At 40.1% G+C, this 22,240-nt stretch overlaps 2 protein-coding genes across 3 annotated transcripts in view; both read right to left on the reverse strand.

Moving 5' to 3' along the window:
- LOC112663707 (olfactory receptor 9Q2-like) overlaps positions 1–22,240 on the reverse strand; it is a 51,183-nt gene that overhangs the window by 20,767 nt on the left and 8,176 nt on the right.
- The window catches only part of LOC112663391 (olfactory receptor 9I1-like), a 31,092-nt gene continuing 25,821 nt past the window's right edge, over positions 16,970–22,240 (reverse strand). For both annotated transcript variants that reach the window (XM_035701886.2, XM_035701885.2), the window contains one exon: positions 16,970–17,823. In XM_035701886.2, the coding sequence (XP_035557779.1) occupies positions 17,778–17,823 (46 nt within the window). In that variant the 3' untranslated portion in view covers positions 16,970–17,777. The remainder of the gene's footprint in view (positions 17,824–22,240) is intronic.

Consider the following 22,240-nt stretch of genomic DNA (forward strand, 5'->3'; position numbering starts at 1 on the left):
CAAGTTTTCTACCTGCTCTACAAACACTCAACCTACATTGGTGAGCCAGACAGGATCACCACAGTAAACACACTCATTAGAAAAGGAAAGAATGGGAGGCACGTGGTAGTTACTGGTCCATAGCAATTCTGAAATCCTACTATGCAGAGATCACCATGTTCCCCTCACCCTGAGGTAAGAAATATGCCTCATGAGAATGTGAATCTCCTGCCTGGTGGTGGGTGGGGGAGTGGGAATTTCTCATGGATGTTAGAGCTTTTTCATATCCCAAAGTGCCTTAATCCTAAATGCAGATAGCCTTTCCTCCTTTTAAAAAAAAAAGATTTTTTATTTATTTATAAAAGTAAGAGTGAGAGCAAGAGGGAGAGAGCATGAATGGTGGGGAGGGGCAAAGGGAAAGGGAGAAGTGGAATCCATGATGAGCAGGGGCTCAATCCCAGGACCCTGAGATCACAACCTGAGCCAAAGGTAGCCACCTCACTGACTGAGACACCCAGGAGCTCACCTTTCCTTTTTCAGTTAGGATTCTCTAACCCATTAGAGTTTACAAGAAAAAAGACATTATAAATTTTGGTCAGGAATATAAATCCTAGTATCCAATGGCCTGGACTGGAATCCTGGTTCCATTATTTTCTAGCTGTTTAGTCTTGGAAAATATTCATAATCTCTCTGTATTTCCTGTATATTGGGAATTTTAGTACCAACATCATAAAGTTCTGGGGAAAAAATCAACAAAAAAGCAATGGATGAGAGAATATAAAGCTACTCTTCAGTAAGATACCTTGTACTTCACCATCAGCAGGCTCATTCCCAGACCACTTCCCAAATTCCACCTTTCTTATGATTTCCTATCTAAATCTCTATACATTCACTGATGTTGTAGAGTTCACACCAATTCATTAAGACAGCAGTAAACCTTTCTACACATTTTAATTAATATAGAACCAATTAATTATACTTGAATACTTCTGATAACCACAAAAATAGCTACTGGGTGTCCACTATGTGCTGCGCATCATACTAAGCACTTTACATGTAACTTATCACTTAAAAATTTTAAATGTATTTTTTAAGTTTTTATTTAAATTCCAGTTAGTTAACACAGTGTACTGTTAGTTTCAGCCATACAATATAGTGATTCAACACTTCCATACAACAGCTAGTGCTCCTCCCAACAAGTGTACTCCTTCATCCCCCCAAAATAAAATTTTAAATCACTTAAACAAAACATAGCATTCTCACTCCCACAAGGAAATATTCTCACAAGTGATAAGGCCCTCTTTCTTTGGATGATAGTTCTCACAAATCCATTATGCAATTCCATCCCATCATCTCCCGGACCCATTTTTGTCTTCTCTACATCAATATTAATGTTACTGCTGATATCAACCCTCCCTGTTGTTGTTATTACATAATTTAATTTAAAATACTTAGCAACATTTCTGCCCATTAAATATGGGATTTCTTTGTTGATATTCTGTCCCCATTTTCCATCACTTCCCCTGGAGGTAAGCTTCATGGGAAACTCCTTACTGGAAGATTCTCTACCTCTGAAGGCCTGGTTCCATGCTTTGTATGCTGTTAACACTTGCAAACAATAATGAAAGCCCAGATGGTTACTTAAACAGAAGACGCTTTTCATGAGCATTTTGCAGAGCTCTGATGATAATGAGTACAACTTGGCTTTATTAAGAACTTTCCTGGGATTCCTGGGTAGCTCGGTGGTTGAGCATCTGCCTTTGGCTCAGGGTGTGATCCAGCTCCGGGGATCGAATCCCACATCGGGCTCCCCGTGGAGATCCTGCTTCTCTCTCTGCCTGTGTCTCTGCTTCTCTCTCTGTGTCTCTCATGAATAAATAAATAAAAATTATTTTTTAAAAAAAGAACTTTCTTCAGGGCTTCCCTCACTTCCTCATTCCTCAAGCTATAAAATCAAAAGTTCAGCCTGGAGCTCACTACTCTGTAGAATGTGGTCACAGCCTTTTCCCCTTCCAGGAACTTGTCTAAATCATTGCATACATCAAGAAAAGCTCGAGTCACAAAGGTCGCCCCAACTGTGGTTATATATAAGGCAAAGGTAGAGCAGGATTTGGATGACAACCTAATTTGCAAATGTTTAGATATCCTGATTGATGAAAAGGTAAATGAACAGGATCAAGCTAGTCTGGTCAGAACTGTAGAGAGTAAATCACATATAGTAGCAGAAATCACATAAGGAGAAATCAAATATAGCAGCTCCCTGCCCCCAGGTCAGTGCCAGCAACAGTGGGAGGTCACAGAAAATGAAACCAATTGATGAGGGCGACAGAAGGAGAGGGATATGTGATATGCATAGATAGGATTACATTTGTCAAATGCTCTAAAATATGCAGCCAGACTTTGGCAGCTTCTGCCAGACATCTTGGGAGTCATGCCGGTGGCATAAAGCAAGGGTGACAATGGCTACAAAATAATCATAGACGCATCTGAAAATCCAACCAGTATTTCCAAAGATGAGACCCTAATTTCAGTCAAGTAATATTTGAGATTTTAAGCACTGGCTTTCCACCCCTGCCATCAATTCCCACTACCCAATGCCCTCAGTTCCTTATAGCCTTGTTTTACCTCTATGATTCAGGAAGCACCCATTACTTGTCATTCACTTTTCCTTCAAGAGCAGACCTGATATTTCCTGGACTAAAGGAAACAATTAAATATCTAAATAGATTTTTAAATGCATTTTTAAAAAATAGTCTTGACACTAAATCTTTTAATTGCAAAAGAAACGGTTTTGAAAAATAAGATTTTCCTTGATATTCCCTAAAAAGGATCTTTTAATTTAATCAGCAATCCTGGAAGACAGGAAGCAGACAGTTTATATCCTGAGTACTCATTTCTTACTGAAAAGGGGAAAGAAAAGATGTTATCAGCAGGTGGGAGAGGAGAAAATCAGAGTATCCTGATTAGATTACAGACATATGGCTAGATTATGTATAGATAGATTATAGATGTTAAGAAGGGGTTAATGCCCCAACACCCTCCAACCCAACATGATTCCCAAAGGAGGTCAGTAGGTGATGTAAACCCCCGTTTCATTTTGTAGAAGTCTGGAAGAGAGGATACCTGTGCTTTACTTTCTCAGGTGGTGGTAAGCCTACTAGGGAGACTCTGTATCCAACATGGCAGCAGAGCCACATACCAACAATGGTTGATGAATGTGTTTAGACAGAGGGACGAAGAACATTTTCACAGAATACTGATACCTCACTATAAAAAACTGATGAAAAAGATTAGAACACCAAAGGAGCATTACAGTCGTACAAAAAGAATGCAGGGTATAAGTTTTAAGAGAGAAGCCATGATGAGGACAGCAGCCCATATGATCATATGACAAGAGGAACCAGAAACAATTGGCTCCCTCTGAGGAGGATAGTGAGAACAGAGGAATTAATTGTACTAAAAGTCCTACTCCCAATGCCAAGATGATACATTAATCTTCTGGGAATTTAGATTACTACCAAGAGAAAGAAGGGAATAAAGGAGGAGAGAGAATTTTGAACTGGTTTTGAATCCTAAATAAGCCATGTTTAAAACTGAGTTTCCTTGGGGTGCCTGGCCAGTTCAGTCTATAGAGCATCTGATTCTTGATCTTGGGGTCATGAGTTCAAAGCCCCACATTGGATGTAGAGATTACTTTTTTAAAAAGGAATAGAAGGGGTGCCTGGGTGACTCAGTCAATTGAGCATCTGCCTTTGCCTCAAGTCATGATCTCAGGGCCCTGAGATCAAGCCCCACGTTGGGCTCCTTGCTCTGTGGGGAGTCTGCTTCTCCCTCTCCCTCTGCCCCTCCCCCTTGCTTGTTCTCTCTCTCTCTCTCTCTCTCTCTCTCAGGTAAATAAAGAAAATCTATAAATAAATAAATAGGGATAAAAAAACTTTTAAAAAGGACAGTAAACTATAACAAATTTTTTAAAGAAGTCTAAAAATATTTTTAAAGTAAAACAGAATTACTCTGGGTTGGGAAAGATTCTTTTTCTTTCTTTATTTCTTTTGCCTTCAGTGGGAAAAAGATTGAGTTCAGTTTAAATAAAATTTTAAGATGTTATTTTTGTTGCCCACCTATACTGCGACTATAAATTTTTTAACTATTATACCTATTGGAATATAGAGCAAAATGTCAGCAAGAGAAACAAGAATCATGAAAAAAATTACAAGGCACAAAAAAATACTTATCTGTTTAATTAAAGCTCAAGGAGAACATACAAAGAGAATGATAAAACTTAAGAAATAATTGAAGGAAGTTCCCTTGAGCTAAAAACAAAAAACAAAACAAAACAAAAAAACTTAAGCCTTCAGACCCAAAGAGCTCACCAAGATCCTGATACCAATATTGAAAATAGGCATACTTCTAGACTCAAGAATAGAACAAGTAGAGGGGCCTGGTTGGGTCAGTTGGTAGAGCATTTAACTCTTAACCTTGAGGCTATGAGTTCAATCCCCACATTGCAAGTAGTGTTTACTTAATAAAAAAAAAAGAATATTTTAAAGAATACAATGAATATACCATACATTTCTGTAAAAGAAAAAAATAAAACAAAACAAAGTGATCTATAAAGGAACAAGAAATAGACTACCATCAAATTTTTATCTACTATATCAAATGCTAGAAGTCAAATGAAAGAAAATGTCTATAAAGATTACGGAAACTGATTTTGATCTAGAATTTAATTCCCAACTATTCTCTCATCACAATGTAGGGCACAAAGAAATTACCAAAGGTCTAGCCAAAAAGAACACCAACTATTTTGACATATCAAAAGAGCCTGTTCAGTTACACTGGAGACAAAATGGAACTCATACTGAAATTTCAAACTTTTTAGAAATAACAGATTAGTATATATTAAAATCTGTGAACAATCAAAAGAGAGAAAGGCTAGACTTGTAAATGCATTCATTAGAAGATACGGAAAATGAAACAAACTAGGTGTGTTGCAAGTAAATACTAACACACATATAGACACACACACACTCATGAACAAAAGAAGCCAGAAGGAAGTAAAACAGGGAAAGAGAAGAGAAAAAGTAAAAGTTACAATATATAAGACAAATTGTTTAGTGCACTTGATAAATAAAACCAGGAGCTGGCTCTTTGAAATGATCAGTACAATAGAATACATATTGTCAGTCCACTCAAAAGAGACAAACAACAAAACAAGTGAACGCCATTAGGACTGAAGAATGAAAAAAATACAGTCCATAGAGGTCATTTTAAATTATGAGAAAGAATAGATCATATATATCAGATCCATAAAAAATTAAATATGACCCAGAGCCATGTGTATCAATAAGGACAAAAATGAAATCAGAGATGGATTCATAAAGGTTTCAAAAATATCATTATACTTCTATCTTTTTAAAGATTTTTTTATTTATTTATTCATGAGAATACACAGAGAGGAGAGAGAGAGGCAGAGATACATGCAGAGAGAGAAGCAGGCTCCATGCAGGGAACCCGACGCAAGGTTTGCCAACTATTAACATTTTACTATGTTTATCTAATATTTTAAAGTTAAAAGTGGGGCAGCCCGGGTGGCTCAGCGGTTTAGTGCCCCCTGTAGCCCAGGATGCAATCCTGGAGTCCCGGGATCGAGTCCCACGTCGGGTTTCCTGCATGGAGCCTGCTTCTCCCTCTGCCTGTATCTCTGCCTCTGTGTGTGTGTGTCTCTTATGAATAAATAAATAAGATAGTTTTTTTAAAATTCTTTATATTTTTCTGGATGATTAAGATATTACATAATAAAAATTAAAGTAGGATACCCTATATAATTTTTTAACATTACATTTGGAAATCTAAATGCCATCCTTTATTTCTCTGGAAAAAACAAATTATTAAATTAGTACAGAAGAAATAGAGAGCTAAGTACATCACCAAAGTCGAAAAGCAATTAACCCCACTTGCATCAAAGGCATCAGAATAAGATAGATTTTATGGTGATATTCTTGGAACCTGCAAAAAATAGTTCCTGACATATTTAAACACCAAGTATATAACAGATATAACAACACTAGTAGTAAAACCAGAAGCACTGAGGGGGGCATTTGATGGGATGAGCACAGGGTGTTATGCTATATGTTAGCAAATTGAACTCCAATTTTAAAAAATACCAAAAAAAGAATACACACACACACACACACACACACAAATAAAAGTGAACATTAATCTCACTTACTTAACTCAATTACAAAATTTTGGAATAAAAAGTTAGCAAAGTGAGTCAGTCTATTGGTGTAAAAAAATAAACCTTTAAGGATCCTTCTTCTGAAGAAGCAAGGATAGTCCAACATTAGAAAGTCTCTTAATGTTAAAAAAAAAAAAAAGTCTCTTGGGATCCCTGGGTGGCGCAGTGGTTTAGCGCCTGCCTTTAGCCCAGGGCGTGATCCTGGAGACCGGGAATCGAATCCCACGTCGGGCTCCCGGTGCATGGAGCCTGCTTCTCCCTCTGCCTGTCTCTCTCACTGTGTGCCTATCATAAATAAGTAAAAAAAATTTTTTTAAAGTCTCTTAATGTGATTTATTTTTAGCATATGCTAAAAGAAAATTTCAAATGGCCATAGTGATATATGCCCCCCCAAAAAAAGTGCTTGATAAAATTTAACACTTATTCTTTACTTCAAAATATAGACAACAAAAAAGAACAAGTTTTAAAATCAGGAATAGACTTATTTATGTTGATAAGGGAGGTTGTATTCCAGAAATCAGCAGTGGACACCATACTTAATGGTGACACACTAAAAGCATTTCCATTGGGATGCCTGGGTGGCTCAGCAGTTGAGTGTCTGCCTTAGGCTCAGGGCCTGATTACAGGATCAAGTCCCACAGCAGGCTCCCTGAAGGGAGTCTGCTTCTCCCTCTGCCTATGTCTCTGCCTTTCTCTCTGTGTCTCTCATGAATAAATAAATAAAATCTTTTAAATAAATAAATTAATTAAGTAAAAGCATTTCCACTGACATCATGTCTGGAGCAAAACAGCTGCCCTTCACAGTATTTATTTAACATGTCTTTAGAAGTTATAACCAATGCAACAGATTTTTTATATAAAATAAACTGTTAAAAATTCAAGTGGAAGTGGAAAATTGTTATAATTTATGTATTATATATATTGATATGGAGAAAACTGGAAAACAAACTGAAAATCATCATAAGTTCATAAGAGATTTCTGTGTGACATCTACATGCACGAAAAACATTTTTAAAAATTAATAGCTATAATTGCCATGCTGGTAGCAGCAGCCATATGTGACTATTAAGCTCTGGATATGAAGCTAGTCAGAATTAAGATGTATTCTCACATAAACACTGGATTTTAAGGATTTAATATGGAAAAATAAAGTAAAATATCTTATTAACAATGTTTATAAGTTATACATTGAAATGATAGTATTTTAGATACATTGTGTCAAATAAAATATGCTATGAAAAATTAATTTCACCTATTAATATTTAATGTGACTGTAAAAAAATCTTAACTGTATTTGTAATTCATACTATATTTCTATTGAACAGTGTTGGATTAGACAATGCAACAAAAGAGAGATTTTAATTCATACCATAACACAAAGAACAATCACTATTTAAGAAGCAACTTAATAAGTATCATTCTATATAAAGAAAATTATAAAATCCATAATTATAAAATCCATAAAGGACATAATTTTATAAAATTACAGAAAGACACAGGGCGCCTGGGTGGTGCAGTTGGTTTAGTGCCCAACTCTTGGTTTCAGCTCAGGTAGTGATCTCAGGGTCGTGAGATGAGTCCCACATCAGATCTGTGTTCAGCAGAGTCCACATGGGATTTTTTCTCCCTACCCCTCTTGCCCTTCCAGCTCCTGCTCTCTCTCTCTCTCTCTCTCTCTCATTCTCTTTCTCTCTGTCTCTCTCATTCTCTCTCTCTCTCTTTCAAATAAATACATGAGGGGCACCTTTGTGGCTAAGTGGTTGAGTTCTGCCTTTGGCTCAGGTCGTGATCCCAGGATCCTGGGATTGAGTCCTGCATTGGGCTCCCCACAGGCAGCCTGCTTCTCCCTCTGCCCATGTCTCTGCCTCTCTCTTTGTGAATAAATAAATAAAATCTTTAAAAAAAATAAGTAGGTGGATCTTTAAAAGAAAAAAAAACAGAAGATATGTATAAGTGGGAAGAGATTGCAATTTTGTTAGAAGGGAAGGCTCATTAATAATGTAAGAATGTCAGTTCTCATAGAATTAGATCTATTATTTCAATGCAAGTTCAATCCAATAAGCTTTTTGTTTATGCTGTTTGATTGCTCGTGAGGATTGTATCGATGACTCCTACAAAGGGCCACTCTTTCGCATGCCTTTTGCAGTGTGATTGAAGCTTTGAGAAAGAGTGTGGCCCTTGACTGGGGTCATAGAGAGTGAGTCAATTTCCCCACCCTTTGAATATTTGCCTGCCTGTTTTATGACTGTATTCAGCAGAATGCAGCCGAAGAGACGGCATTCTAAGTTCTGAGGCTCAGCCTTCACAGACCTTACACACGTCTGCTCTGATTCTGAGTCCCTGCCACTGCTGTGTGCACAAGCTTGAGCTAGCCTGTTGGAGGATGAGGCACCACTGGGAGGAGAGCCCAGTGGTCCCAGCCAAGGACTGCCTCCAGCCAGCTAAAACCCCAAATATGTGGGAGAACTAGCCAAGCTATGACCCAATCCAAAGTTGACCACAGATATATGAGCCTCCCCAGCTAAAATCAGAAACACTATCTAACTAACCCATAGACTCGTGAGCAATAACAAAAGCTTTTTCTTAAGCCAATGAGTTATTATGACAATGGGTAACTGACACATTGTTAAAGCATTGACAAGTTGATCTTAAAGTTTATCTAGAACTTTGGATGCATCACCAAAGACTGAAATATCTTGCTCTAACAGACAGCAAAATACATTCCAAACCTTCAAAAATTAAAGACACTACACTACTAAAATATATCTGGGAGTGGGGGGAGTAAATACTGAAAACAAACTCAAGAACATGTGGAATAAGATATGAAAATGAAGTGTCAGATTAATGGATAAAGAAACTAATAAATAGTATCCAATTAGCTTATCACATCAAAAAACAATTTATGAATCAAAATTATCCACAAAAATACAAGAGACTACTTTTATAAACTTTGGGTAGAGAAGGACAGCAGGGAAGCTGGCATCCTTTATCATGAAACTTAAACATTGCACCTTGCCCGGTGTTGGACAAGCTTTGGGGGGCACCTGGCAGGAGCTGATACGGCAGCAGTCTGAGCAGGGTGCCACAGCAACTAGGTGAACCAGAAAGAAAGAGACCAAATACCTAAAATCATAAATCACGGGAATAAATAAATAAATAAATAAATAAATAAATAAAACACTAACAAAAATATTTGAGAATCCCAGGCTCTGTACTCAATGCATTTAACCAGATATCATATATTAGGGTAAAGGAAGTTAGTAACTATTATTATTGTTGCTGTTATTATTATTATTATTATTATTATTATTACTATTACTATTATTATTTGGTTAGCTCAAGGAGGCTTTTTGGTGACACACCATTTCTGCCTCTTTCTTGCAAGTTGAAAGGCTTAAGAGAAGCAATTTTTAAATAAGAGGTCTGGGGAGTATGTTGTAATTTTCTTGCACTGAATAAACAGCAGAATTCCCATGTTCAACCCTGGAGCCCCGGGAGGTGCATAATCTTGTACAGGTTGGATCTTCCGATGGAATTTCCCTAAAGATGTGTGCACTGAGGTACCTGAGGGGAGGGGTTTCCCTAAAGCATTACTCACTGGGGTGCGTGAGGTCAAGGAACATATTTACTCTCTCTCTGCCACTGCTGACAATACCTGGCCCCCTCAGTCAACAAATACTCATCCACTGTCTACTAGGTGCCAGGCAGGGTCCTGGAAGTGTTGGGAACATCACCAGGGAGGCTCACATGTGCCCCCCCCCCCAAAGCCTGTTGGGGGAAAAAAAACCAGACATTATTAAGTGGTTTGTGTATTTCAAAAGCAAGCCCAAGGGTGCCACAGGAGCAAGCCACCAGTAAACTTAGTCTCTCTGGGGGATCAGGGAAAGCTCCATAATGTGGCAAAACTTAATTTGAGAGCCCAGAACATGGGAGATACCATTGGTAAAACAGTCCCTTCACAAAAGCAATCACGAAGTCATGAAGCCACGGGTGGTAAGAGCAAATGATCAGGAGAGTTTTAAATGAAACCCTTGGAAGAAACAAAGGTGGTCTTCTCTCATTCCATACACAGCCTGTGTTACGTGCTAGGAGCTATGATAAACGGGTCCAGCCTGGAGGAATGCATTCTCTTAGCCATCATTTGTTCCACAAATATTTACTGGGTGTTACTAAATGCCAGGAGCTGCTTTAGCCACTGAGGACACAGCAGAGAACCCTGCCCTTATGAACTTACATAGTTGTGAGGGGACAAAATAAAATACAAAAGGAAAACCCATAGTATCGTTAGAGGATTGCTGTCCCCCTAGGACCCATGGTTCCTGGTCATGCCACTCCAAAGAATGAAGAAGGAGACCAGACCAAGACCAGCAAAGCAAAGTTTATTGAGCAAGAGTGTAAAGCTCCGGGAGAGGGAGGGGACCTGAGAGGGTTGCTGTTTTGGCATTCAAATCTAGGGGCTTAAACTGTGGAAGGAGCCTTGGTGTCCAACGAAAGATGAATGGATAAAGAAGATGTGGTTTATGTATACAATGGAATATTACTCAGCCATTAGAAACGACAAATACCCACCATTTGCTTCAACATGGATGGAACTGGAGGGTATTATGCTGAGTGAAGTAAGTCAGTCGGAGAAGGACAAACATTATATGTTCTCATTCATTTGGGGAATATAAATAATAGTGAAAGGGAATATAAGGGAAGGGAGAAGAAATGTGTGGGAAATATCAGAAAGGGAGACAGAACGTAAAGACTGCTAACTCTGGGAAACGAACTAGGGGTGGTAGAAGGGGAGAAGGGTGGGGGGTGGGAGTGAATGGGTGACGGGCACTGGGGGTTATTCTGTATGTTAGTAAATTGAACACCAATAAAAAATAAATTAAAAAAAAAACAAAAAAAAACAAATCTAGGGGCTTTTTTTAAGATTTTATTTATTTATTTGTTTGTTTGTTTGTTTGTTTGTTTATGAGAGACACACAGAGGGAGGCAGACACAGGCAGAGGGAGAAGCAGGCTCCCTGCTGGAAGCCCGATACAGGACTCGATCCCAGGACCCCAGGATCACGACCTGAGCCGAAGGCAGATGCTCAACCTCCGTGCCACCCAGGTGTCCCTCTAGGGGCTTTTATAAGCTCTTTAGGGGGACAATCTTAAGCATCCTGAGTGTGGGCCCCCTGTGATTGGCTGCTAAGGTGTGCCAATAATGGCTTCGGTCATATACCTGTTTACCTATCGGGTTATTGTTCAAGTGTTGTTAGTCTTTTGGGCTGACATCTAGAGACTAGCTGCTTCCACTTGTGATAGCGACCAATGTTTTATGGTTACTTGTTTTGTTTCAGGATGTTTTGCAAAAGTCACTTTTGCAGAGACTGCTAGACAGGATGCTATTGTGGTCTTGTCTAAGCTGTAAAACAGGATGCTAGTGTAATTTTGTCTTAGCTGTCCAGGCTTTTTTGCTTTTTTGTTGGGGACCCTGGCCCTGACTACCTAAGTGTCCAATGAATTCCTAACAGTATGTCAGATGGGGTAAGTGCTATACAGAAAAATACAGCAGAAAAGCATGTCAGTGGGGTGCCTGGGTGGCTCTGTGCTGTTGAGCATGGAGCCTGCTTAAGATTCTCTCTCCCTAAAATAAATAAATAAATAAATAAGTAAATAAATTAATTAATTAATTAATTAAAAAAATTTCTCTCTCCCTCTCTTTCTGCCCCTCCCCCACCCCACCCCATCCCACCTCCCCTGCTCACATGTTCTCTTCTCTCTCAAAAAAAATAAATAAAAAAACAGGCCACCTGTATGGCTCAGTGGCTGAGTGTCTACCTTCTGCTCAGGTCGTGATCCTGGGGTTCTGGGATGGAGTCGCACATCAGGCTCCCCAGGGGGAGCCTGCTTCTCTCTCTGCCTATATCTCTGCCTTTCTCTGTGTGTCTCTCATAAATAAATAGGTAAAATCTGTTTTAAAAATTTTTAATTAAAAAATAAAAAAAGAAAGAGAAGGATGCTAGGGAGATTGTTTGCAATTTCAAATAGGGTGCTTGGAGGCTGCATGAGGTGATATTTGAGCAAAGATTCGAAGGAGTCAAGGAAGCAAATTATAATGGTATCTGGAGAAAACATTACAGCAGGGGGAATAGCAAATGCAAAGACCCTGAGGTGAGATCACTGCTGGTGTGTTCAAGGATCCACAAGGAGTTCAGAGGTTCAAAGTCTATCAGAAGAAACAGTAAGTATTACATAGCCGACAAGTAGATGAGAAAATGCTCTGCATCACTTGCCATCAGGGAAATACAAATCAAAACCACAATGAGATACCACCTCACACCAGAGAGAATGGGGAAAATTAACAAGGCAGGAAACAACGAATGTTGGAGAGGATGTGGAGAAAGGGGAACCCTCCTGCACTGTTGGTGGGAATAGGAACTGGTGCAGCCACTCTGAAAACTGTGTGGAGGTTCCTCAAAGAGTTAAAAATAGACCTGCCCTACGATGCAGCAATTGCACTGCTGGGGATTTACCCCAAAGATACAGATGCAATGAAACGCCGGGACACCTGCACCCCGATGTTTCTAGCAGCAATGTCCACAATAGCCAAACTGTGGAAGGAGCCTCGGTGTCCATCGAAAGATGAGTGGATAAAGAAGCTGTGGTCTATGTATACAATGGAATATTGCTCAGCCATTAGAAATGACGAATACCCACCATTTGCTTCGATGTGGATGGACCTGGAGGGTATTATGCTGAGTGAAATAAGTCAATTGGAAAAGGACAAACATTATATGGTCTCACTTATATGGGGAATATAAAAAATAGTGAAAGGGATCATAGGGGAAAGGAGGGGAACTGAGTGGGAAGTATCAGAGGAATACAAAGCATGAGAGTCTCCTAACTCTGAGAAACCAACAAGGGGTAGTGGAAGGGGAGGTGGGAGGGGGTATGGGGTGACTGGGTGACGGGCACTGAGGGGGGCACTTGACAGTATGAGCATCGGGTGCTATGCTATATGTTGGCAAATCAAACTTCAATAAATAAATAAATACACACACACACACACACACACATATATATATATGAAGGAAATATTTTAAAATTACCATGACAACGGATGATGCCATGTCGTTTTGCTAATGAATGAAGGGAGAACATGGTAGACTTCTGGTGCTGGGCAACAGAGAGAATGTTGGCTATTGCTAGAAGAACCTGGGCAGCAAGGTCAGTGTTACACTGAACCACTTTGCACATGACAGGTGGGAAGAAACTGATTTGGCAGCATGGGGATGGGTGCCGACAAGGCCAACCCTATCATTCTCACCTGAAACCCACCTCACCTTCCCCGAACAGTATTTTTCCACCTCTGTACATTGTTCTTTTTTGGCTCATGACCCGCTCTTCTGCAATTGTAATCTCAGTCTGAGGGTGTAGAAAACACTGCCGTGTGCCGCAGCAGGACCCCTGGGTCTTCCTCCCCGTCCCCTGCCCCTTCCCTGACTGGCTGTGTGATCCTGGGAAAGCCTCTCTATCTCTCTGCTTCCACTTCCTCAGTTGTTTTATTATCCCCCTTCCCCACCCCCAGTTGAGGACAAGAATCTGGACAAACTGTAATATCATGATTATCTCCTCTTTCTCTTTCCCACTCCACCAGTTCTTACATGTGGTTACAGGTAGGGTGGGACACGTCCTCTGTCTGTGGGCTCTGGCCTCCCACAACACTCGGCAAGTGTGCTCTGGCCCCGCACCGTTGTGGCCAATCAATGGCTGACCCGCGTCCCCAAGGAGAGGTCATTGCTGATCTTGGGGTTCCTTGCACCTTCTCTCCCATCTGCATTGGTAAAAGCATTTGCCCTGTTGGGCTATCTCTAACAATGGTTAAGGGAACCCCAGTTCTAGTTCTGACTTGTCCTGTGAGGAGTCACCAGTCTTCCAGAATCCAGTTTCCTCTGTCTGAATAATGAGGATCATAGGCCCTGCCCCCCTCACTAGATGTGACCTGGGAGAAAGTCATTTTGTAGGTACAGGGCTCACTCCACACTCTGCCCAGAGGTAATGGGAACCTATTCACCCAGGGAAAGACAGGGCCCATTGTAGCCACCAGTCTGTCCCCCTGGGGTCGGCTACTTCATCAACTTTCTCCCTTTAATCTTCAACACAAGAGAAACCTTAGGGGAAAGAAGTAGGACAGGCACAGTGCCTGGAGAAGCAATTGGCACAGTCTGCAGGTTGGCATGACCTTTGCCAGCTCTCAGTGGTTGAGAAATGGTGGCAATTATTCTTAGCATCTGATGCACAAGCATTTTATGAGTCTCAAAATGTCCAGGCAAAAAAAAAAAAAAAAAAAAGAAAAAGAAAGAAAAGAAAGGAAAAAAGAAAAGGAACAAGGTCAGGGAAATACTCCTGTGATAAAGGGGGTACCAGGGAGGGTCAGGTGAGAACCACCTGCAAATTCAGTCAGGGTCTCATTTTTCACTGTGGAAGGTACTCTAGATTCCCCAGGCTGAAACTCATACAAACACACACAGACACACTGTTTGTTAGCCTTAAAAATAGAACTGCCAGTTATTTCACCAGCAAACAATGGGCTTATTTGGGAATAGCAGAAATGTGCTATTGGGACAAACAAGCTGCAGCAAAAGGACAGGCAAGTCCAACAAGAGAGAGGAACATGCTTTTAGGGAGAAGGAGAAGGAGGGAGCTGGGAGGGATAATTTTAAACAAAACCTCATTGGAGAGAGGCAAGAGTTCAGGGTGATGCTCCTCTCCTTGGCTAGGTAGCAGGGGTAGCTGATTTCCTGTAGGAAACTCAATGTACACCTTTCCCTGTTGGGGCCTGTACTTGATTGTGTTTTCCTGCGGCAGTTGCTCAGCCAGGGGGTCTGTGACTGATCATTCCTCCTGCAGCTGACACTGAGTAGGAGCCTCCGCCTCCCCTTCTAGCATTCTGAGTCCACTTTCATGAGGTTTCCTTTTATTATAACTTCCCACAATACATACACCTATTTCCTGCCTTCAAGAATTACATAAGCTACCACGAGAGGTAGATCATATATGTAATCAATCATTTCCAAACCAGGATAGAAATCCAAGGGAGATAATATCTAAGGAAGTGGCATTTGAGCTAAAACCTGACACACAATTGCAAATTCCCTATTCACCTTGCCTTGCCTTATTTTTCTCTGTAGGAATTATCTAAAATAACATTTAATTCAGTTATTATATTTCTGGTCTATTGTCCTCACCCCTACGTATACTCTGACCACGGCTTCTCCTTCGCTTTTTTCCCACTGTATTCCTTCTAGTAGAGAAAAAAGCAAAGAGATAAAAACTGATGAGCTCTTATATTTGCCAAGTACCTTAGACCTTTCAGAATAACGTCCCCTTCATTTTATCCTCAGAAGAGCTCTATGAAGAACTGAGGTCCTTTGACTCTCCCCATTCTATTTAAGCAGTAACATAGGCAGAGGGTAGGGGAAGGGGATGGAGGGTTGCTCAAGGTCATTCACCTAACACCCGCCAACCGTACAGAGGTATCTTAGAATCTCTCCTGGCATTTAGGAGGCACTTGAACTACAGAAATTATGATTTCATTTTTCTTATACCATATTTTTCAAAAAAAAGTATTAAACTACTTTTTTAATGCTATCAGCTGGCTCTGTGAATATTTTTCTGACTCCTTTGACTTTCTTGCTTCCTTACAGTGCCAGAAAATAATTACCCTTCACTTTAGCACCCTTGTTTCACTGGGACCCGGGAAGGTGTTTTTCCCTCTACCAGAGGGTGGCATAGATAGTTTGGCTAATGCAAGGCTCCTGCCTGTCCCTTGCTGCTTAATAGCATGTGTTCACGAATCATATCATTAGTACAGTTGCAGGTTACAGAGTCTGAGTTCTACAACCCTGACAACCCATTATTACAATGATACTCCTTCTATGTATCATTATGAAAAACCCATTTAAACAAAATGCAATATTTCTAAAGGATGAAAAATTATTTTCTCCAAGATGTTGGGACATTTTTACTGATTATGACTTCTCATTACTGGTAACAGATGACACTAATGGCATGTGAGTGTGTTACACAGTTGCAAAGGGAGGTTAGAATAACTGTCAGGAGCTTTCCTGAAGGGCTTCTTCATTTTTTTGTTTCCCCAGGATTGAAATCAAAGCATTCCCTGTAAGAGCCCAAAGTCCACAAGGTTTTTCACGAATGCCCCCCAGCTGCTGCCTACAATACGATTTGTTGCAGGCTGAGTGGAAGATGGTGGGATCTGTAAAGATTCCTCAATTCCTCCAAGCTATCATCAATCTAACAATAAATCTTTTGATCTGGACTCTGGAATATCAGCTATGTGGGTTCTGTATATTTTCCTGGGGGACATCTGGGCAAGAATGTGCTTCTATTTTGTTGCTCTCTACCAAAGGCTGTGAGAAGCAACATATATTCTAGTATCCTGATATTTGGTCAACAAGGCCCCTGACATCCCCATTTCTGTGGGCCTGTAGTCTGAGTCCCAGGTGATGATAGGTGATAGTCCTTCCTTTGCCAGCATATACCAGGAAATGTCAATTACTCATCCTACAACAGGGAGGGAAGTCCCCACAGTGTCACACGTGATACCACATGTTTTCTCAGAGTCTGGTTTTACACATGTTACTCCTGATATCCCTTGATTTTTGTACTAGTTAAGATATTTAGAATCAAGTATCAGAAACCGACTCAAATGAACTGAAGATTTTTTAAAAAGGATTTATTGGGAGGGCTGAAGGGATCCTTACAGAACACGCAGGCAAGCACAAAGCCCTTAGAGAGCACATCTCCTGACAAGCTACCAGGAACAGGAGCTACCAAGCAGTGTAGCTCCTTGGTACCAGGATCTACCAAGCAGTGTGTCTTTCTCTCTTTTTTTTTTTTAATTCTTTTACGTTTTATTGAAGTATAGTTGACACACAAAGATACATTAGTTCAGTTGTATACATAGTGATTTGACAAGTCACAACCTTCTTAAAATTACAGTAGGAGCACATGTTGTAGTAGTAAAAACAAAACAAGAAAAACAATAACAAAAAGAGCATTGATGATTTGGTTGGGCATAAAAAGAAAGGTAAAAATCACCTTTTCCACCCCACTCAGAGTCATCATGCAGAGACAACCACAGGAACTAGGGTAACATCTGCTCTGAGGTCTGGCTTCTTCCTCTACCTAATTGCTGCATATTTTTGAGCCTTAGTTTACCTAACTGTAAAATGGGAAGAAGAATAAGAGTTGCTTTGTAGGGCTTTTGCAACAACTAAATGGGCAGCGTTTCTTCACCTCTCATCTCTATTTCTCTACACATCAACTTCCTCTTTCTCTTCCCCTGAAGAATTGCTTCCTTTGTAATTCAGTCCTCATGATAGCATTCGGCCAAGCACTGCTCCCAGTCACACATACCGCAGGTCCAACTCCCTAGAACAATTTGTCTTTCATGGTTGCAATTTCTAATTCCTGCAGAAGGGTCTTCCAATCGCCCACCTTGAGTCAGGTGGCCTCTCCTGTTCCAGTGAACTGTGGTCATGAAGGTTGGGCTACCTTGGTTATTGAGCACCCATTTCTGTCCTTTTGGCCATGGTGTCTCCAACGCTGGGAATGAGAGTAAAAGCATTCAATGGCTCTATTATGAGCCTTGGCAGTCTCCAAAGGCATGTGATACAGCGAGAACCTGGATTCTTAATGCAACTGTGTAATACTCATGACTCTGGACTGCTACCTCCAGACATAATCTACTCATTTCACTTAAAATGGTTACTAAGAAACCTATCTAAAGCACAGCAGACCTAGGAAGCCATGTTTCTATCATATGACCCAAACTGTGAATGTGAATGTCCAAGGGACAACCTACCCAATAGTGTGTGGACCAGTTGATCCATATTCTTTCCCTAGAGAATTCCAACCAAGAAATACAGATAGTGTGATCAGTTTCATTGTAAAACCTTGACCCAATTCATCATGTATATTTGAGGACTAGTGGCCATGTTGAGTCCTTTACAAACAGCGGAAGTTTATAAAAAGAAGGACACAGGTCAGGGTGAAGTAGAGAGAAATCAGACCACGCAACCCTGAGACACAAGAACATAGTTTTGGTTGCCAGTGCTTCTGGAGTCTATTTCCTATGAGGTCTGGCCACAGCGTGGCCTCATGTCCATGAAATTGCCTATTTTGTCTTTACAGTAAAATCTCCCACTTCTACTGAGCTAGCTTGGGTAGAGTTCCATTTGCCACAACCAACAATCCTACGAGAGCCCAGGAGCCCAGGTTGGGTGAGGAGTGAGCCCTGAAGGGTAGGAGATCATCTCCTTGGCCAGTTAGCCATAGAACTCCAAAGAGAATCAGGTCATACCCATACCTACTCACATCTGCCTCTTCTGTTTTCATAAAATAAAGTTCTCAGAGTTCTTTAAACACCACCAACCTGTTTTCCAAACCTTATTGGGACTTGCTGGTGAGAGGTTACTGGGCACTGAAACACCAATGCAGTTTTTCCTGGGCAAGATGTGCTATGCTCACCTGGTTGACAGGTGATGGTCAGTAGAACTTTCAAGTCTGACATAGGGCATGAAGCAGTTGCTCCTGCAACCATTTTATAATCTCCTTCCTTCTTTCCCTCCATCCCTCAATCCCTCCTTCCCCTTCTTTCTCTTCCTCTCTCTCTCCCTTCCTTCCTCTCAACCATTATCTTTGTTACTAGAGGAAAAGAATGCAGTGATGGGTGAAAGAGACACAGCCCCCACCCTGGAGGGGTTTATAATCCAGCCGGGAAAATAGACAGTGATTAAATATTAAAATACCACCCCAAAATGTAAAATCACACTTGTGTCAAGAACTACAAAGGAGATATATAAGCAGCTGTGAGAAAGGACCAGAAATTCATATGATTCCCATCAGAAGAGTCCTGGGAGGCCTCCTGCAAAAGTGAGCCGAGTTCTGAATGTCAATAGGAATAGGTAAGAAGTGTGTAGAAGAAGCACAGGGGATGACCTGGGCAGGTCCTGGACTGGAATTAGCCAAGGTCATATATTTGAGAGACTAGAAGGAGCCAGTGTGACCAAGGCTCAGCTAAGGGGAGCATGGTGCATAATAAGCAAAGGGGTTGGGGAAGGCCAAAGTATGTAGGGTCTTGCAAGCCATGTTCAGGGTTTGGTCTTCATCCTCAGAGCAACTGAAACCATATGTTTCAAAGAATCAGGTTGACTCACAGGTTATTGGAGGCAGTGCCTCTATCCCGTAGGGAGTTCAACCTTTCCTGTTCTCCCTCATCCACAGCCTTCCCCTAATCCTCACGATAGTCTCATAGGCTATTCTGTACCTGGAACCATCAGGCATTGACTTTACAACTACAGAGGGCTCTGTTATGCAGGTCATTAACTAAAAATTACCAAATGTACATTATATATACATAATATATATATATATACACTTTATATATACAGATACAGATATATGTACTTGATAGATACTACATACAGATTATGTGTATATATCTTTATATCTGTCTAAAAAACATATAGATAGGAAAATAGCTGGAATACTATTTGAGAGAAGGGTTTTAGCTTCTAACAAGTATCATCTAGGGTGAAATTTTCTTAGGTCATGGTTGATATTCTGGACTCAGCCCGCTCATACAGCCACTCTGCACTGAGCAAAATGACTAGAAAGAAGAACTCACCACAAAAGTAAGAATCAGAAACAGTATTCTCTGACACAGAGTTACAGAATTTGGATTACAATTCACTGTCAGAAAGCCAATTCAGAAGCACAAGTATAAAGCTCCTGATGGCTCTGGAAAAAAAGCATAAAGGATTCAAGAGACTTCAAGACTGCAGAATTTAGATCTAATCAGGCCAAAATTAAAAAGCAATTAAATGAGATGCAATCCAAACAGGAGGTCCTAATGATGATGGGTAATGAGGTGGAAGAAAGAGTGAGTGACATAGAAGACAAGTTGATGGCAAGGAAGGAAGCTGAGGAAAAAAGAGAAAAACAATTAAAAGACCAAGAGGAAAGGTTAAGGGAAATTAATGACAGCCTCAGAAGGAAAAAAATCTATGTATAATTGGGGTTCCAGAGAGCGCTGAGAGGAACAGAGGGCCAGAAAGCATATTTGAACAAATTATAGCTGATAACTTCCCTAATCTGGGGGGGGGGGCAGGAACAGGCACTCAGATCCAGGATATAGAGAGGTTCCCCCACTAAAATCAATAAAAACCATTCAACATCTCGACATTTAATAGTGAAACTTGCAAATTCCAAAGATAAAGAGAAAACCCTTAAGACAGTGAGAAACAAGAGATCCCTAACTTATATGAGGAGAAATATTAGATTAATAGCAGACCTCTCCACAGAGACCCCACAGACCAGAAAGGGCTTACAGGATATAGTCAGGGACTCAATGAGAAGAACGTGCAGCCAAGAATACTTCATCCAGCAAGGCTCTCATTCAGAAAAGGAGAGATAAAGAGCTTCCAAGATAGGCAGAAACTGAAAGAATATGTGACCACCAAACCAGCTCTGCAAGAAGTATTAAGGGAGATCCTGTAAAAGAAAGACAAAGCCCAAAGAAATAATCCACAAAAACAGGGACTGAATAGGTATTACGATGGCACTAAATTCATATCTTTCAATAGTAACACTGAACGTGAATGGGCTAAATGACCCCATCAAAAGATGCAGGGTTTCAGACTGGATAAAAAAGCAAGAATGAACAAGGGGTGATAGAAAGGGAGGTGGGCAGGAGGTGGGGGTGACTGGGTGACAGGCACTGAGTGGGGCACTTGATGGGATGAGCACTGGGTGTTATGCTATATGTTGGCAAATTGAACTCCAATAATAAATAAATAAACATAAATAATAAATAAATAAATAAATAAATAAATAAGCAAGACCCATCTATTTGTTGTTTACAAGAGACTCATTTGAGACCTAAGGACACTTCCAGCCTGAAAATGAAAGGTTGGAGAACCATATACCATTCCAATGGTCCTCAAAAGAAAGCTGAGGTAGCAATCCTCATACCAGATAAATTAAAATTTATCCCAAAGACTGTAGTAAGAAATGAAGAGGGACACTATATCATACTTAAAGGATCTATCCAACAAGAGGACCTAACAATCATGAATATTTATGCCCCTAATGTGGGAGCTGCTAAGTATATCAATCAATTAATAACCAAAGTAAAGACATACTTAGATAATACACTAATAGTAGGAGAACTTCAACACAGCACTTTCTGGAAATGACAGATATTCCAGGCACAACATCACCAAAGAAACAAGAGCTTTAAATGATACACTGGATCAGATAGATTTCACAGATATTTACAGAACTTTGCATCCGAACGCAACTGAATACATATTCTTCTCAAGTGCACATGGAACTTTCTCCAGAATAGACCACATACTGGGTCACAAATCAGGTCTCAACTGATACCAAAACATTGGGATTGTCCCCTGCATATTTTCAGACCACAATGCTTTGAAACTTGAACTCAATCACAAGAAATTTGGAAGAAATTGAAACACGTGGAGGTTAAAGAGCATCCTGCTAAAAGATGAATGGGTCAACCAGAAAATTAGAGAAGAATTAAAAAGATTCATGGAAATTAATGAAAATGAAGATACAATCATTCAAAATCTTTGGGATACAGCAAAAGCAGTCCTAAGAGGGAAATACATCGCAATATAAGCATCCCTCAAAAAATTGGAAAAAACTCAAATACACAAGCTAACCTCGAACCTTAAGGAACTGGATAAAGAACAGCAAATAAAACTTACACCCAGCAGAAGAGAGTTAATAAAGATTTGAGCAGAACTTAATGAAATAGAGACGAAAAGAACTGTAGAACAGATTAAAAAAAAAAAAACAGGAGTTGGTTCTTTGAAAGAATTAATAATATAGATAAAACATTAGCCAGCCTTATAAAAAAGAAAAGACAAAGGACTCAAATTAATAGAATCATGAATGAAAGAGGAGAGATCACAACCAATACCAAGGGAATACAAAC

Source organism: Canis lupus, chromosome 18, assembly GCF_003254725.2.
Source record: "Canis lupus dingo isolate Sandy chromosome 18, ASM325472v2, whole genome shotgun sequence".
NCBI classification, from domain to species: Eukaryota; Metazoa; Chordata; class Mammalia; order Carnivora; family Canidae; genus Canis; species Canis lupus.